Below are 19,781 nucleotides of genomic sequence, written 5' to 3' on the forward strand. Positions count from 1 at the left end.
ACATCCAAATCCAGTCCTGGCCCAGTTAAAAAAAGAAAGATTTTCATCTAACATCTTCCCTCTGACCCTTTTCTGCAATTTTGGAGACCACACATTGAGAAAAATGACTCCAATCCAAAGAGAAGCCCTTGCAACATTGTGATCTCAAGTAAAATTTCATTTAAACAAATAATTATGTGAGTTTAAATAATAACAAACAGAATTTAAAAAGCATAAACACAATGGAAAAAACACTGGACTGCAGGCAAGAAAATGAGGAACCAAAGTGTGACCCTCGGCAATTCACATTGGCTTCAATTCCTGGATGTACAGTTGAAGTGGCAGCAGAGGAGCTGAGACTCAGAGAAGGTTACAGATATTTATATCATGTTTCACTTTTTACTGTAAATACTGATGTTCAAAATTAATTTTCATTTTAATTTTTTTCAACCTTGACAATTTCTTCTATGAAATCTGAGAGTACAAAAACAGTTCTGTATTTGAAATCGGGACTAAATTTGAGATATCCATTCATAGACTCAATCTTCTTTGAGTAAAATGAAACTTAGGAGCACTTAGCTCTATGAAGTCCTGGCAGGGGGCCCCAGAGCTCACCAGGTGTGGTTTGGCTTCTCGATCTACCAACTGCAATGCTTCAACGCCCACCATTGTTCTGTAGTTCTCGATGTCCTGCTGCATTTCCATGTGCTCAGGGTTGGCCATAAAAAATGTATGGGCTGCTTCTACTGCCTTTTCCAGCTGGTTAAGCTGTGGGGGGGAAAAAGACCATATGAAGGCAAACATTTCTAAACCAGCGTTGGTCCAAGATCTCACAGCTTGAAAGTGGCAAGGTCAGGTTCCAGCTGACATTCACTATACTCAACCACCATATTAGAGGGCAGGAGGTTAAAGAAACAGTTTTTAAAGTGATATGCTTTGTTAAACTGCTTCCCTGTTTTTCCTAAGCCATCTGTGTTTTCAGGGAAAACGAATCTATATGCTTCTGTTTATTTGATAATTAATCAAAATACTGCCAATGTTTTGCTACTTTTAATTCACACTTTCAACATTTCTGTCCTTTTTCCCCCCTTCTTTTCTTTTTGATCACTTTGTCTTTAATCATGACAATGGTTGCATACACAAACCTATGCTTTTCCAAAGAATGATACTGGGTATATCTCCGGCTCTGCCAAATTTGTTCTCAGGTTTTAGGAAGTAAGGAATGAAAAGTTGAAAGGAATATATTATTACAGTGCAGATAAGATGCTTCCTACAGAACATAAAAGACCCTACCACACTCCTTTTTGATTTCTAATTTACAAATTTGATTCTGATACAAAGGGAAGAATTCTTGGGCCTCCCCGGTGGCGCAGCGGTTGAGCGCTGGGTTGCGAAGCTGCCCGCAGCCTCTGCAGCGCCGGTTCGATCCCCGGCTGCTCCCCGGCCACGGGAGGAGGGTCCCACATGGAGCGCAGACCTCTCCTGCGGCCTGCTGCTCCCCTCAGCAGTGTACTTCGGTCCTTCTGCCTGCTCTGCTCCCTGCTCTGGCTCTGGTGAATTCTCTCACCCTCCTGTGCTTCTGACTGTACCCAGTGCTTGTATAAATAAATAAAAATAAATCTTTACAAAAGGAAGAATTCTTTTTTTTTTTAAGATTTATTTATTTATTTATACAAGAACCGGGCTACAGGCCAGATGTGTGGGAGGGTGAGAGAATTCACCAGAGACAGAGCGGGAACAGAATAGGCAGACTGACGAAATACACTGCTGAGGGGAGCAGCGGGAGCAACAGGAGAGGTCTGCTGCGACATGTGGGGCCCTCACCAGCCGGCCAGGATCGAACTGGCACTACAGAGACTGCGGACAGCTTCACAGCGCGGTGCTCAATCGCCTGCACCATCAGGGGAGGCCCAAAAAGAAGAATTCTTAATAACCACCACACCAAATCATAAATCTCCTCCTAATGATGCATTTTGGGGGGCAAAATGGAGTTAAATTTGCACAATTTAAGACATTTTCCATACGCTTTACTCATGGAGAATGCTCACAATCAGATCCATTTACTCCATATCAGAAAAGTAGGTATTCACATTAGTGGGTTTTTTCAGGGTGAAATTCAAGTACATTTGATTTTTTTTTAAAGATTTATTTATTTATTTATGCAAGCACTGGGTACAGTTAGAGGCACGGGAGGGTGAGAGAATTCACCAGAGCCAAAGCGGAGAGTAGAACAGGCAGAGTGACGAAGTACACTGCTGAGGGGAGCAGTGGGCTACAGGAGAGGTCTGCACATTTGATATATTTTGAAGCAGGAAGAAACGAAGACTCACTGTTATTGAACAAGTAAATATAAAATCACAAGGTGTAAGATTCAACTGGTCTGCCCAGTTAAGAAAATCAAAATCAGCAAAAAACTATGAACCAGAGACACTCTATGGGGGTTGGGGGTGGGGAGGGGAGGGATTGGGGTCAAAATAAGGGGGTTGCAATTGTATGGGGAATATAAAAATAAAATTTATTTTAAAAAAAAGTAAAAAAAAAAAGAAAACTTAATCCACCACTATCAGTAAGTATAGAGAGAATATATCTGTTTAATTAAACTTTAATTTTAAATAAAGTGTTATAAATAAAAGAATTAGTATGGATGGAGCTGGAAGGGATCATGCTCAGCGAAATAAACCAGAAAGAAAAAGAAAAATACCGGATGGTCTCACTCATAGCAGGAATCTAGAAAACCTAAATAAGGGGCCAGGAAAAAGAATAGCTATAAGAAAGAAAAAATCAAAATCAACAAACAACTATGAACTAGAGACAAACTATGTGGGGGCGGGGAAAGGAGAGCTTGGGGCCAAAATATGGGTGGTGCAATTGTATTGTTTGGGGAATATAAAAAGAAAAAAAAGAAAAATGAAAAACCAAAGACAAAAAAACATTCTCTTTGACAACTCTTTGTATGTGAATGAAGACAGCGTAGTTTCCTGGCAAAAACACTGTATAACAACAAACTCTGAGAGCCTGGTAGAATGGGCAATGGAATTCCACAGGTATTATACTGGGTTAAATATAGGAAGGTTTTCCTGGGAGCTGTGAGTTACTGGAGTGTACACAGTGTGTACCATCTAATAGTAAAAACTCGGGTAAGTCATAAAAACAAAACAAAACCAAACAAAAAAGAATTAGTATAAATTGGAAAGTAAAAGTTTCCCAAGTCCCTAATCACTATCATCTGTGACAGATACTTAATCTTGATCCTCAAGACAGAGCTGTCTTATTTTAAGGTCTATTATCTTTAACTTGTCTAGTAAGAGGAAGAGCATTTCTCTGACTTTTTTTTGGGCACATAGTTGATGCATAGTTACTGGCATTCCTTCTGCTAAATCCTGCCGGAAATGAGTTCCCTTTGTCACCTTTGTTCCCAATTTTGTGTTCCCAGCATGATTTTTGACTGTCAAAAATTACTAATATTTTAGATATAGTTCCTTTCTATAGCTCAATTTTCTCTATTTCCTACACACCAAAACAGAAGAATACAAATTGTATGGACTTCTTCATAATGACAAATACAAAGATATTTAAATAGGTTTTAATTAAGGTGTGTGTCTTTATTTTTTATCTCAGAGAACTTGGATAAATTCACTTAAACATTTGTGACTTTGTTGTTTTTTTCTTTTGAAAAAAATATGTTCATAAAAATCCATATCACCAAAAAAAAAAAAAAAATCCCATATCACCACCTATTACATAGGATTATGGAAGGATTTAATCATATAACATATATGAATGGTCTTCAAAAGTCACTAAAGCTCCAACCTCCAACATAGAGTACATTTTATAAATGATCCATCAATTTCAAGGATATAAAAATGTGCTCTCATTAATGAAAGGTGTAGTCTATAAATCTCATGAACACATAATTTATGAGGCTATTGTAGGTACTTGTGGTTGATAGAAATTGACTCCAGTTAAAGCCAAACTTTATGAGTAAAACAGATTAGCAATGACATACTGGTTTTACAGCACTGGACGTTAAAGTTGACAGAAGATAAATATTTATGGTGTTCACTTTCCTACTTCATACCCTTGCTTAGGGAGTTCCACTCACCTAGAGAGCCTCAATCTTTATTATTGAAATCTAACACATCCTATAAGACTAAGCTGAAATCCCACCTCCTCTAATAGATACTTTCTCAACTCTATAACTATTTTTAAGCACAGCAATATTATATTATCTCTATTTTTCTGCTGGCATTTATACCCTGTCATAGACTACATCTATCTAAAAATATTTCTTTATCCTAATAGGTCCCTCTGAAGATAGGGACCATAGTATTTAATTTTTGGTTTCCACCTTACTCATTAAGTGCTGTCTATGATATGTCTAAAAAGAGAGATATAAAACTTTTAATGAATAAATATTTTACACACAAATCAAAAGGCTTATTTTGTGTGTTTCACAAGCTACAAAATATAAGGATGTAAGCTGATTAATAATTCTGAAGTCATCCATTGCACTGAGTTTCCCACACTGGTTATTATCAGTGAATGAGATTCGGGAGATCCTGAAAACTGTCAGCCTAGGTTAACAACTAGTTGTTTTCCTTTAATTTGACCACAATGTTTTTATTGCTTAGTGTTTTTCCCATTTATAATCCAGTATAAGACAAAATGTCATCTTTCCGAATACAAATATAAAGAAGATTCCATGACTGAAGGTTAAACCATAAACCTTATTCATGAACAGGTCATGTTTTTTAAATTATTGTGAACCAGTTCAGGAAACTAGAATTGGCTTCCAGGGCCTATAAAAAAGACCATTATTTTAACTGGAAGTTTGTCTTCACACTGAAATTTAGAAATTAAATGCACACAGCTGAAGTGGTAGGAAAGGGAAAAAATGAACATGTATTTGCTACATATAAAGTCATAATATTGAATGGAGATTATGACAAGGTCTTGCAAGTACTATGTTGAATTAAGAAAAGATTTACCCATTGCTCCACAGAAACAAGGATCCACAAAAGCAAACTACATTTAATGGCTCCAACCTGGATTTGCTTTGAAAGCGAAATAAACTCAATCAGAGAGGATGGTAACTCTAAAGTAAGGGTTGCTCTAAACATTAAGAAAATAAATTGCAAAATGAAGAGCAACTGAGGAAAAGAGAATGACTTTGATAACAAGATAATTTCAAACTTTTAATGGAAACCACTGATCTACTGAGATACGGATATACTAGAAAGACAATGTCTTCAGGAAACATTTGGTCATTTCATCTCATCTCAGGTTGTGAAGAACTGAGACATTCTGCAGGGGAGGAGGAGGGAGAAGGATCAGGACAGGGGTGGGAACAGCATAAGGGACTACGGTGATGGTGCACAGTCAATTGGTAGTGGGAATTTCATGGGGAAATCATACATTGTAAAAAAATGAAGGATGATGTTATATATATATATATATATATATATATATATGTATGCATGTATGTATGTGTGTATGCATGCATGTATGTATGTATGTTATGCTGTGTGAAAATGGAAATGAACGCTGACTATTGAACACTCTCCTAACATTCAGAAGTTACTTTGTCCTTGAATTGGCAAGTTGAATGAGACTCTGACACACGTTTTTCCATAGCTAATAATAAAGGAATAGTTCATGAATACACATGGACTACTAAAAAAATCATTAGCTCTGCCCCATTTTTCTACCATAACTTCCTCCTCTCTGCCAATTTGCATACATCCTAGAAGGGTTCCAGAAGAACTTACATGAGTTTTATAACTTACCACCTCCCAATTTCACAAAAACACACATAGGCCCAGTATTCCAGTCATACCCAAATAGTTTACTTCATTCATTTACTTATGAAGCAAATATTTATTTTGCACTGAATCTATGCCAGACACTGTGATAGTCAATGAGAACACCCATGTGGCTACAACAGTTTTCTAAGTGTTTCTAGTCTCATCTAAGAAGACAAGTCTTAAGTAAATAAATTAATAACAAAAATATTTTTAGATTGTGCTAAATGCCATATAAAATATATTAACAAAAAATACTGTGAGACCTTGCTTGTGTTGGACTTAAAGGAAGACTCTGTTGGATAAAACAGTATAGAAAGACTGCTCTACAATGGGATTTTTGAGCTGAGAACTAAATGTTGAGAAACCAGTCATGAGCAGAATAGGAGGAAGAGCATTCTAGGCAAAGGAAAGTCAAGTGAAAAGACACTGAGGTAGAAAAATTCTTGGTGTGTTTTAAAAGCAGAGCAGAGACTAAAAAGAGATTTGAGAAGTTGAAGGACAAATCACTTGTAGATTTTGGTAAAGATTATTAATGTTACTCTAAGTGCAATGGGAAATCATCAAAAAATGTTACATGATATCTAATGTATATTTTAAAAAGATAATCCAGACTGCTTTGGGGAAAATAGATTTTCATAGCAAGCAGAAAAACACTACAGGTCACAGATAATACTTTTCCTTTGTAAAATAAAATAGGACAATGCCCCAGTGCCCCTACTTTTTCCGTTCCTCTTCCTCCATTCCTTTCTCTTCCTCTCCATTTTGCTTATTCTTGCTATAGTGATGTTTCTCAATTCAAAAGGCAAAAGCACATAGAACAGAAGGAAACAATTCTAAATTTTCCAAACATATTTTAAGGAAAATATATACAAGTTCCCTTTCCTCTGAATTAGGAGAAATATGAAGCTCAAATATTTTGAATATGAAATTTAGAACAGCTTGTGAGGCCTGTGCAAGAAAGAAAGGGGCTAATACTAAAGCACATTAAAACATATAGAAAACACTATATACTTCTGAAATAGAAAATTAAGGATCATTTTCTATTATCAGAAGATACAATCAGTATAAAATATCAAGATGAAATAAGTAATTTCCTTTCTTCTACTAAAAATATCATCACTTTCAATAAAGAAGGGAGTTCTTTCTTTACTTTCACTGACTTAACTTTGGGAATTCATCCAATAGCATGCATTTTATTTTGATGAAGCACTATACTTTCTGTCTTGGCTCTGCTTAAATTTCACAAAATAGCTAGTGGAGAGAATTTTTAACCCATGTGAGGTTTCTTACCGCCTGTCAAGCATGTAAGTTGACACTGAAGACATCCTGTTTCTAAGCCACAGCAGAACTCTTACATAGTTACATAAACACACTAGCTGGAGAGAAAGGACGTTCCCAGATTACAGCATATATGCTATGCCAGGCATTAAAAATTCATGGACTAAATTCTTTAGTGTTTCTTTTATATAGTAACTTTTGGTTTATTTAAACAATGGTGACACCAACCATTTTTTGCATATTACAACAAATTATAAAGTCTCCAAATTCACCTCAAATTTTTGCCTAGTCACAGTTAACCTTCCTTCAAAAACCAACTAATTTTTTTTTAAAAAATGAACAATGTATTCAAAGAATAAAAATAAAGAGCCATCAAATTTGAAAGCTGTTTATTTGAGCTACTGAATTAAACAAAATCCTGTAACTTCAAGCATTTGAAATATAAATACAAGGCTGTAAAATGAGAATTCAGTCTTATTTTATGAAAAACCTTAAACATGGAATCAGATATTTAGAGATTCAAAAAACTTGCATTCTTATTTCACTATTTCTGGTCATGTAACCATATTTTATGTTGTAAATATAAGTTATAACAAGATCCATTTTTTTGAATTATTTTAAGAATTCAGTTATAGAAAGTAATTATTTTTCTTTTAAAATTTACAAAATTAATTTTACCAGATATTGAATACTGCATAATATATTATGCTTTTATTGTCTTGACTACTAGGAAGCTCAGAACTAAATTTTATTTTCATATATAGTAACTGTAATGTTTGATTTCTAGAATATCAAAGTAGAGATGGTATATTTCCTATTTTCTTTGAGTTTTTGTTTGCAGGTCAAAAAATTGAATTATACAAATAATCACTTTAGTAAGATAACTTGAAGACCTTTTGGATACAAAAAAGGTACAATTTACTCAAAAGATAAACTTCTGTAGTGAGGGCAATTTCTAGTTATTAAAAACTTTCCTCCCTCTCAATGTAGAAAATTTAGAGATCTCTAGCTTTAAAGACACATAAATCCACTAAGTTAGCCATTCACGCAAATGTTGAAAATGAACTTATCTTTTTACTTATGGAATGTAAGTCTGAAATGTAGTCATGGTTATAAGTAAATATTTACCACTTTCAAAATGCTATCCAGTAAGTATTAGATGGGAAATGACATTTCTAAAGAGCAAGATTTTCTCTTTGATGTTGGAAAGTAATAAACTGTATTTTGAAAGCACTTTCCTTTCTTTTGCTGTTTATGCTCTTCCTTCAATTACTTATGTTTTTGTGCCTGCTTAATAGGTTCTTGCTCTTTCTAAACACTCTAGTATAAAGTTTTAAATTGATGTTTACAACTAAATGTTAAACAACGATGGTAACCAGTGACTGTTGTTGAGGTTACCATTATGAACTCAGTGGAACATCAGATTCTGTCAGCTAAATTTGTAGACAGTTTCTTATCTAAATAAAAACCATCTTTCAGTGTGAGAAAACCACTAGAGTGAAGGAGCAGAACTTTTAGTCAAGCTATTTTGGATTAGAATCTATTTAAAACAAAAAGTCCTTGATCTCTTTTAGAAATAAGAATAATAATAAAAAAAATCAAAGTACTAGCCAAAAATAAGTGCTTGCTTAATTGGACAAAATCCCTCAAGTTGTTGTCTATGTTTGCCTAACTTCCTAATCCAAGAACAGCCGAGACTCAGATTCCTTCTCTATAGGGAGGAGAGAACACTACCAAAGTGGTGGAAAGTGTTCAGGTAAGATCTTCCAAAGATCCAATGAAATTAATAGTTGTCATGAATTGGCATGTTACTAATTGGAATTTTAAATGTTAGGATGAGGTAAGACTGAACTATGGGTCAGGAATCTTAACCTCTGCTGTATGTTGTCCAGCTCGCTCCCTTGAGGTGTCAGAGGATGACTAATGGTTACCGAAAAGAAGGTTTGGGCCAAGACCTCTCTGACATTAGTTTCCTGCTACTGTTTTTGGAAACCCAGCTTTAATCCTGTTCAAAAAAATTTTTGGATGGCAGAAGTCATTTCATATTGCATTTTGCTAATGTTCCGTGACTGTTACAGTAGTCATCACTTTGAAGTGTAAATAATCTTGCTTGTGTCTGATTTTGAAAAATAAGTGTAAGTGCAGTGTTTTTGGAAACTCAGAACTGTATTCCTCTCTTTTGCGACCCCCATATTGGTGTGGTAGTCTTGATCTTGGTCATGAGGCAGTTACTACAATAATAAGAATTTATTCTGGTATATTATCCAGTGTGCAAACCACTTTGTAATACTATCAATAAAAATAAATATGTAATACTATCAAAAAAATAAATAAGTCATTTGCTGTGTATCTACTCAAAAAGGGAGTGAAATTCTTTAAAAAACTGGAAGATGAACCTCTACTTCACATCAGGCCCAGTGCAGAAACAGTTGAGCATTATTTATGAGGGCTTATTAGGATACAAACACTGCTCCACAGCAGCATGTAGAAGCTAGTTCTGGGACAGATTGAGTTGCCCTTTATAAACTTTACAGCAAAAAAAAAACAAAACAAAACAAAACAAACAAAAAAAAACTTCGTGGTTCTAACCATTCACTCATGCTTTGCTTCTGCCTGGTTTTCATTATGATAAATGGAGATGAATGTTGTCTTTCCCTAGTGACCCATTAAAAAGTTCTAGCTGGCCATCGCTTCTTTAGTCAACAGCCAGTGTGCTAATTGCTCACAACTACAGTTCTATCTCTGCAGCCATCAGCAGTCAGATTGCATTTCTTTCTCCCAAACTGTACAAAGTTGCGATAATTTGAATTTATTTGTCAAATAGGATGTAAAATGGTAATTAACTGCAAATCTACATCTTCTGCTTTTAAGATAACCTTCAAAAATCAACAGTGAGATTGTGCGATAGGACCTGTGATTGATTTTTTTCTGAGAAAATGAAGATTGATTCTAAGAAAATGAAGAAAAAAATTCAAAACTTTTTTGTGTGCTTCTACCATTGTTTTATGAAATAACAAAGTGACAGGTATAACGTGCTTGTCAAGAAGCAAGAAGGATTAGGTTGAGTATCAAAGTTCAGGGTTATCTGCTGGTTCTCTCAAATTCACCATGAGTCCTTGCCATACGTAGAGGTTAAGTATAAAATCCAAACATTTTCTCTGTACCTCCACCAACAGGGGGTCAGAGAAAAGAAGAAAAGAAGTGATAAACTGTACTTTACCTTATTAAAAATTGTAATGTTGCTAGGAAAACATTGGAGATAATCTGACAAAATCAATAATTTAGGGAGATCTTTAGCTTTAGTGAGCTTATAGAAAAATGCCTTCATTACAATTTCTAATATCCTTATCTCCCTTATATTTTGTGTTTGTCAAACAAATTAAACATCTTACATGCCGGGGACCAGCCTCCGGCAAAATGTCGTGTCAGGGGTTCCTGAAAGGATGAGATGGCCTAGGTGACACATTAAGGGGCTGAGGGGAAGGGGATGAGTTAGTGAGGAGACACTGACCCTGGATGAGGTGCAAGTATCTTTTGTGGAGAGGCTCAGCAGGTTCTTTATTTATACATTTTTAGCAAACAGTGAGATTACATTATCATGTGCATAGAAACAAAGCAGAAACAATCAGTGCATCCCTTTTCCCATAGGCTTTTGGCCACTAGGTGCTTTCAGTAAGAAGGCAACCTTCAAGGTTAATAAAAAACTAAGCCTTACACTAGAACTCATTGTTTAAGCTAAACAATAACCTAAGACAATAGATAGCTGCCAGTACATCCCTATCAGCTAAAGCCTAAGCAAGAAAAGACTTTTCTTATTCGCATGGCCTTCAGCCAGGGACTGGCTGCTACTCAGCTATCAGAACTTTTTTTACCTAGAAGCACCTTACTCGAATAGCTTCATTTAAAAACTTACCAAGAAACTTCAAAAGAAGGTAAAAGAAGGACCCACTACAACTGTTGTGCTGGATTGCTTGTCAGGCATGCACAACAAACCATCTCCCATTGTCAAGTGGGCCAAATTGTTTAATAACTAATTTCTAAACAGACAATTTTCCGTGCCATTTACTTACAGTATGCTGATACATATTATTTATTGCCTAATATACTTTATGATAAAATTTTCTCTCTCTAAGACCAAGAACAAAAAGCAAAGGGATGCCAGATCTTCAGCCCCACGGTGTGAGGCCCTTTCGCTTCGCTGCTTGTCAGTATCCTATCTGGCTGGGGCAACAAGACCCCCTGCAGCACCTACCCAAACCATTCCACTGTGAGAAATATAGGAAAAGCATACAAGCAAATCAAAAGCCTTCCCATCTGTACATTTTTGGTCAAAATATGCCATGTGCCTCTGAGAGTATAAATTTTTGCTCTATGGGGTAGGGAAATTTACTTCAAAACATATTTCACAATCTTTACTTCAGCTTATGTAAAGGAATGTACATGGCTGCAAGCCAGAGGGAGTTTCATTCCAAAGACCCCTCTTGGAGGGGAGTTCAAGAAAAGATGATGGCTCCTTTAGGTGTTTAACTCATCAAGCTGACTAATGGGTGTTTCTAAACAGACAGACCACATGGTCTTATTAAAGAGATGGGTTTTGATCATAGAATTCTTTCAATGTTTCATAAACTCTTCTGGCATCACACCTGCACTTATTTATTTTAAAGCATTAAGCCATACCAATAACCTTCAGGCTGTATTGTAAATTAAATATCCTTGCCATACATACAGGTTAAATATAAAATCCAAACATTTTCTCTGTACCTCAGCCAACAGACTCTACTGGAAAGAAGTTCCAGTCGATCTGAATTTCTGAGAAGGTTAAAGTTTGGAGAGAATCCACATACTTACTGAACACGTCAAGTAGCATCAGTTCTGTTACTTCTGTGGCACTTTGCTACAGAAGGTCTGATGCAGCCTCACTTTGATTTACCATAAGTAATTAGGGTTCGAAAGACCTTTTGATTCATATAGTCTCACTCCTCTGTTTCACAGGGAGAAAATATTTGCAGAGAAAATTAATGCCGGACAATGGTTAGAATCTATACCTTTTATTAAAAGATTCACAGATACACATTTAGGATTTTAATCCGTTATTTTAAAGAGGTGCGTCTGTACATATATGGTTTGTGTAACAGTGTTTGCTGATAAATTCTGCTATAAAAAGAACTGTAATAGAGGCTGTCTGAAGATATAAAGTGGTGCAATAAAATGCTTGACCTTTTATTAAATAGTCTAGTAGACAGACACATGCAGACTATCAGGAACTAAAGTTCTACAGAACTTGAGGGGAGAGTGAGTGGAGAACAGATAATACTGTGCAATAGAATGGCAGAAATCTGAAAGCTCAGCAACCTGGAAGGTTTAGGGAAGGCCTTATTGAGGCAGTGGGACAAACCTGGGTCTTAAAGAACAGAAACTGTGGATGTCTCAGATGAAGAATAGTACAAACAGGGAGAGACAGGAATGACCCAGATGATTTCATGGTTGAATAATTTGGCTGCCCAAGCTCATATGAGAGGTCTAGATTGCAGAGTAATGGAAAACAAGGTTGTGCACAAATGGATTATGGGAATATTTGATCTCTGAGGTGTTTTCATCTTTACTCTTGAAAAGAGAAGATGTAACTCTAGTTTTTAACTTTTTTAGTCAAATACCAAGATGTTTGATTGTTGGATATTATGGCAAAGCTGAGATTTTGTAAGAAACCAAGCTGTCTGCTGGAGTGGGCTCCCATTTTGCATTCCTACCAAGCAATGGATGAGCATTTTGATTGCTCCACATCTTTGCCAGCATTTGATGACGACAGCATTCTGGCTTTTGGCCTAATAGTTTTGTACTGATAATTGATTGTTTTAATTTGCTTTTCCGTGATGACATATGATGTAGAGTATTTTCTTTATATGCTTGTTTACCATTTGTATATATTTGGTGAAGTATCTGGCTTAAACAACAGATACTTTCTCACAGGGGTTGAACATCTGAGATAAGAGTGCCAGAAAGGTCCTGTTCTGGTTAAAATGCTTTTCCTTGTTTCCAATGAGTTGCCACATTTGAGAGTTAGATATCTGACATCAACTTTTGGAGAAGATAATTCAGTCCATTGCATTAGTTAAAGGGAATGTAATAGTTAAGGGATCCTTAACATTTCAAAGTCTGTCAATTAGGAATATGAAGGAATATCAATGGAAATCAGTAGTTTTTAGTTTGTTGCAAACTTTCATTGTGGGTTGGAGAAAATAATCATTTCATTTTGAAATAGGTTGTGCTAGATATTATGGGAGAACATGCAAAGGAATACCTCTTCTTAGTGATGATGAAACTTCACTGGGGAGATTCTTATTTGAGTGTTAGATAAGGTCTTTATTAGAGGCACAGAGGGAGTCTTTGAACCAGAGAAGGCAAAGAGGAGAGGTCCCATAATGAGGACACAATCAATCATTCATCATAAATGATTCAGAGCAACCAGAAAATCAGAAAAAAATGTCTTTGAATTTGTAGTTAGCCTTTATCTTGTTATGAAGTACATTCCCTTGAATGTTCATAAGGCTTAGAAAAATAAGTAGTTAATTAAGTGTAAGATAAACTCTATTAAAAATTAAAATATTTAGTTAGAGGAAGACTATCAGAATTTTCAAAATGATTCTGTGATAGTTAATCTCCATGAATGTGATACTGCATTCTACATTTTTTCAAACTCTTTAATCCATCCTACTACTTCAGAGTGGTTCAAACACTTAATCAGTTTTTTAAGTTCTATTTTGTTGATAGATAGATAATAAATAATAAATTAGATAGCAATCTGCATGAACTTTAATTAAATGTTTTTAATTCTAAAATCATCATTTATATGAAACCAGAATCCCAAAACGTAAAAAAACTGAAATGCTCCTTAGAGATCATTTGGTATAAGACTTCCTCTTCTACTCCATTATCTTTTTCTGAATAGGATAACTGAAATATATAGAGTGAGACGTTGTTGTTAGAGCTACATGGATCTTAATAGCAATGATGGACCCCAGCACCTGATTTCTAATTTCAAAGTTAGTGATTTTCTTAGTGTATTTAATTGTGTCTGAGTGGTCGATTATCCTTATTCAGTAGGAAAATGAAGAGTGTGCCATTGGAACAAATGCACATTAAAAAAAAAGTAACACCCAAAATAAATCATTTCAGAGTCGGAAACAGTACCACTCAGGATAAGTTAAATTAAAGTTGCAAAGTGACCACTAATGAGGATAGAAGATAACTGTAGAATTGTGTTCAAATGAAGAGATAGGTTTGAATTGAATCATAACCTAGAAAAATCATGTCAAATAGACTGCAAAATTATAGTCAGTTGTTCAAAAAAAAGTTCTGAGTTTCTGATTTGGACTTTGCACATACTGTTGGTTTACATTGGCTTCCTTCCCCTTAAAATGTTACATTGTGGTAAAGTTTCACAACTGCATGTTTATTCTGTACTAAGAAAATCTCCCAGTATGAACTTTGATACATGGAAACCAAAGTTCACATTTTCTCTGCACAGGATACCATAAGCTGTGTATTGCTAGTATCTTTGAAGCTCTGGCTATTCTACTTCATCTTTCAGAATCTGATCAATAGTTAATGAGAATCTCGTGTTGGGTATTAGATGGGTGGGAACCACAGGGACAAAACAGACAATTCCTGCCTTTTAGTAGCTAATCTGTGGGCAGGGTGGGTTTTAAACAAATACCTATAATTCAGGGTTAAGAAGGGGACCATAAGAGAAGTAAACAACAACAAAACTGGTAGGATTCAATGGAGGAGAAAAAAAAAAAAGCAACAACACTTGGCCAGAAAGGGCATATCACAGGGTTAGACACCAAAGAAAGCATCATTCATGTATGAGGATTAGTTACTTGGCAGTACAAGTATAGAGAATGGGGTTTAGAGTAGTTCAGAATACAGCAAATGTAGGCTGAAGACAAAATGGAGTGGAGTTTTCAATGCAAGCATACATTATCACAAATTGGGGAAGCATAAGAAAATTTCTGAGCAATGGTGTGGTGTGATTTGAATCTTGAAATTCCCTTTCAGAACATCTCCACCCCATTGGAAAGGATATGTAGGTTACTTAGTTGTACTAGTGAGATCTGGAGTGAGGCAGCCACATTAGATCAATTCCACTGATCGGCAGCTGTCAGTTTATGTTGTTCCTTCTAATCAGGTTCCACTGCCCTTGAGTCCTGAGTATTTTGTTGATTGGGTATCCTAATAAAGTGCTAGATTATTACATTTCCCAGTTTTGGAAGATCCACTTTCTGTCAATCTAAAGTCATTGATATTTTAAAGACTCTATAACATGTCTGATTTTAAACCAAAGAGAAATCCCAGCCATGTCAATAATGTGAGCATAGCCTTCCATATGGGAGTTGCCACCTCTTCGCTTTCTACCCAGAAGAACATGCAATCCTATTACAAAATAATTTAGCAGTATTCATACTCTTCATTTGAAAGCACTCAGACTTCTAGCTTGACTCTACTTAGAGAGAGTGTGGTCCAGAGATTATGCTACATTTTCAATAATCTTTGCCCTAGGACTCATATCAACTGAGAAAGTCACTATAGGAACTTATGAATCAGCAGTTACTAATGTTATGCTTTCCTGTTCTGGAGGCTGCTGAGATCTATAAGAATAAAAGTGAGAAGAATGGGAACTTAAAGTTTCCTCTATCTACTCCTAGGTCTAGTGGAAAATAATATAATAGCAAATGCCTGGATACAATGTGCATATTTCAAAGAGAAGAATATATATATTTTATATATATATATATATATATATATATATATAAAATCAACATTACCCCACCCCTTATCTTAGAAATTTAGCATATATTATCTTAAGTCATCATATGTAGTCTGGGCAGATATTAGTATCTCAGTGAAGCTAACTTTAAACTTTTAAATGGCTTTGTTTGTCCAATTTTGACATTAAAATGGGGTGGGAAATGAGGTCAAGACAAAAACAGAGTTCCAAACAAAAAACAAAATATCCAGTTTCCTTTATAATTTCTCGAGATAAGACTAAAAATTCAAGGCAAATGAATCTTCTCTTTTAGGTAGTCTGAAGTGGTACATCTGTTTCTACTTATGGTACTTTAACCTTCCTTTTTGATTTATTCTAAAAAAGACTTTTCTCAAGATTCTTCCTTTAAGCTATCCCCTTTAATTTATTACAAGTAAAAAGTTTTCCTAATGTAAAAAATCCCCAAAGGGCAGACAGTTTTCTGGTATTATTTTGATTATCTCGTGAAGTTACTGAAAAATGATGAAAAATACCAGCCACTGAAAGAAAAGTCTGCCTGAGAAATGTCATCTTAATTTTGTGAAGTAGAATGTCTAAGACTCTAGAAACTCTAATTACAAATGAAGCTTCTAACAATAGGGATGAACTAAATTACAGCATAATCACATGGTAGAATATATGCCCATTGAGGATAATTAAACATGCAAAGATGCTTATGATATATGTTTGAGGAAAAAAAAAGCAGACTGTATAAACCCTATAATATAAACCCATTTATGTACTATAAATTCATAATTAAAATTTGATGTAGCAAATGTTAATAATAGCTGTGTTCAAGGGAGGTAGGGGGCCTAATTTAGGACTTAATTACTAACTAATCTTAATTTTTATCTTGTTTTTCTGATCTTCAAAAACAAAAACATGGTATATTTGTGTTATGAAGAAACAGAAGCGGAAGTAGAATGAGAAAGTAAGCAAAAGTTGAGGTTTTTCACAATTTCCTTAATATTTCAGGAAAGAAAAGGATTAATCTTGAAAGAAGATCTGCTAATGTCACCAGCAAATTTGATTTATGTAATTTAAATAAGACAAGGGAATTTCTGAATGTGTGTGTGTGTACACCCATAAAGAGCATAACATTTAAAAGCATAAAGGAAAATAGCTTGGGGGAACTTTCTTGTGAAACTAATGCTCCCCCACAATCCATTTATCACATCCAGGCCAGAGAGATCTGTGTAAAATGTAAATCTGATCTTCTTTCCCCTGATTTAAATGTTTTAAAGGCTCCCCACTGGTCTGAGGACAAAGTTCAAATTCCTTCCCTTGACTCACAAGCTCAGGCATGACTGGTACCAGTTTACCTGTCCAGACTCACATCTCACTATCCCTCATTGCTCTCTACACTATGATTTCAGTGAATTTCATCTCAATTGCAGTCACTCTCTCCCCTCTGAGTTTACAGGATTCTCTTTCTTAGAAATTCTCCTAACAAATTGTGTCTGATTATTTCTTACTCATCTTTGGTCATGAGACATCATTTATTTTGCCATGCCTACCATGAACAACCAAATCATACATGCTTTGACAGAGCCCTGAGGTTCCGCTCACAAATTACAAGCATCCAGTGACATGTCTGGGTTCTCTATTATTTCTTTACAGGCACAGTCCTGGAGAAGTTATTCATCAATATGCAGAAGAAGTTTGAGAAATTATACATGCTAAAACAAAAATTAATTCACTTGTAGAAAACACAAAACAGCACTAACTTCCCACTGAATTTGAAGGTATAGTCAACTCAGAAAAAGCTGTTTACCTTTCTGATTGGTTGCTTTATTTCTGGTGCTTGATCCTCTATGACACATCTTGGGGTCTCAATAATAATAAGATGAAATTCTGTTTATAATTTCCAGTCATCAAGCACTTACTGAAAGTGCTTGATGAGCCACTATGAGCAAGTCACTGATAATATACATACTCATCATATATATGTAAACATATATATATATATGAAATGAATATATGTTGTATGATTTAAGAGATTGCAGCATAATGCAGTCCCCAGAGGCAGAGGGTCCCCTGCTCCGGGGCCACATCAGGCCACACCAAGTCTCTTAAGCATTTTTTATTTTTTTATTTTTTTTTAAGCATTTTTTAAAAAGAAAAATAAATTCCCTCATGATAACTTTGAGAAACTTTAAATAAATGCTGATGAACTGAAGACATTTACTTAAACACACAGACTTCTGTCTGATACTAAATGATGGATTCGCTTGTGGAAAGACAAGTGGATGTGTCTTGTTGCCACGTGGAATGGGACAAGAGTGAGACATGTAAGGAGAGAAAAATAGACAAATAAAATCTGAAAAATCCAACAAGAAAACAGATTTTCCTTGTAAATATTTCCCCTTAGGATTGCTGACATCCTTTAGGGAAATGATGATTTTAACAACCCTGGCTTTGCATGCTGCTGGGTTGTCAAATACCTTTTCCAGAAACAGAGGCTAAATGGAATGGTTCTGGCTGCCAAACACTGATGGCTTGAAAATTCTCTATGAGGAAAAGAAAAATTAAAAGTCAATGAAATCATTACCTCATCATTTTTTTTTGCATATGAAATATTGCACTGAGACCAAGAATTTGGTATGGGTAAAGATAACAGTAAATTTCTGATATGATCTCATTTTAAAAAATAGGGAAAAGTCTTATTTTCCACCAGAAAAGAATTCCTCTGGGAATTCATCATCCACTCAAGGGAAAATTTTTGGTGGCAAAATAAAGTAAATAGCTGATTTATGAGAAAAACATATGCTACTTACAGGTAAGGAATTAGGGAGAGATTCACAAAGAATATAAAAGTTGTGTGGATCTTTTAGGAAAAAATACGTATTTTGATTATGAAAATATGTGATTTGAATGTTATTTCAGTAAAAAAAGTTATTTGAAAAAAAGATGTACGACTTTGAAATATCTGAAAAAATACTTGTCTAAAGGATGATAGAACTATTACAAGGACATGTGGATTTTTTAAAAATGTGGTAATATTTCAAAATTCTTTGATTGAGTTACATAAACAACACCAAAAATTATCAAATATCCCATGGTCTACAGTGATCTGAAATGTTTTTGGTAGAAATATGTTCCATTTGGTTGCTGCAGAAGCTGGTGAATAGAAAAAGAAGGAAATTAGTCTAGAGGAGAGATTTACATTGCAAACACACTCAAATGAATATAGACCAACCCTCCAGGAGCTTGGAACACCTTTATTGGCTTGAGTCAAAAGAAGGGGCAGAAGGGTCTTCCTGGTAACCTAGGGTGTTAAATCTCAGTGCTATCACTACTAAGTCCTGAGTTCAACACCCAGCCAGGGAGCTGACCCACATATGGGACAGAAGACCTCTCCTGAGGGGGCTCAGTAGCTTCTTGGCTATCTTTGAGAGCCTTCTCCAGTGCCATGGTGCCATCATGGGAGCCCTCTTGTCTGTTCTGATTTGTATCATTCTTCTCAATAAGGAGCATCACATTCTTTTTTTTTTAAGATTTATTTATTTATGCATACAAGAACTGGCATATAGGCCAGAGGTGTGGGGGGGGTGAAAGGATTCACCAGAGAAGAGTGGGGAACAGAAAAGGCAGATTGACTGAAATACATTGGTGAGGGTGTGCAGTGGGCAAGACAGGAGAGGTCTGCCTCGCCATGTGGTAGCTCCATGGCTGGGGATTGAACTCGTGCTGCAGTGGATGCAGATAGCTTCACAGTGCTGTGCTTTAATCCCTTCTGCCACCAGGGAGGCTCAGAGCATCACGTTCTTAACCTGAGGTCTTTGGAGCTGCAGGAACTTCTTTACTACACTTGTAAGAAAGAAGGCACTGGGACAATGAGGAAAGCATGAGACTAAAAACACAAGAGACAGGGAAACTAGTTCAGACTCCACTGTCACATTGCTGGGTAACCT

At 35.6% G+C, this 19,781-nt stretch overlaps 1 protein-coding gene across 1 annotated transcript in view; it reads right to left on the reverse strand.

Moving 5' to 3' along the window:
• P3H2 (prolyl 3-hydroxylase 2) overlaps positions 1–19,781 on the reverse strand; it is a 146,446-nt gene that overhangs the window by 38,367 nt on the left and 88,298 nt on the right. Inside the window, 1 exon segment of the mRNA XM_037525276.2 lies at positions 595–747. Within this exon segment, the coding sequence (XP_037381173.2) occupies positions 595–747 (153 nt within the window).

This window comes from Talpa occidentalis, unplaced genomic scaffold (genome assembly GCF_014898055.3).
Source record: "Talpa occidentalis isolate TD23 unplaced genomic scaffold, MPIMG_talOcc4v2.1 talOcc4.4, whole genome shotgun sequence".
NCBI classification, from domain to species: Eukaryota; Metazoa; Chordata; class Mammalia; order Eulipotyphla; family Talpidae; genus Talpa; species Talpa occidentalis.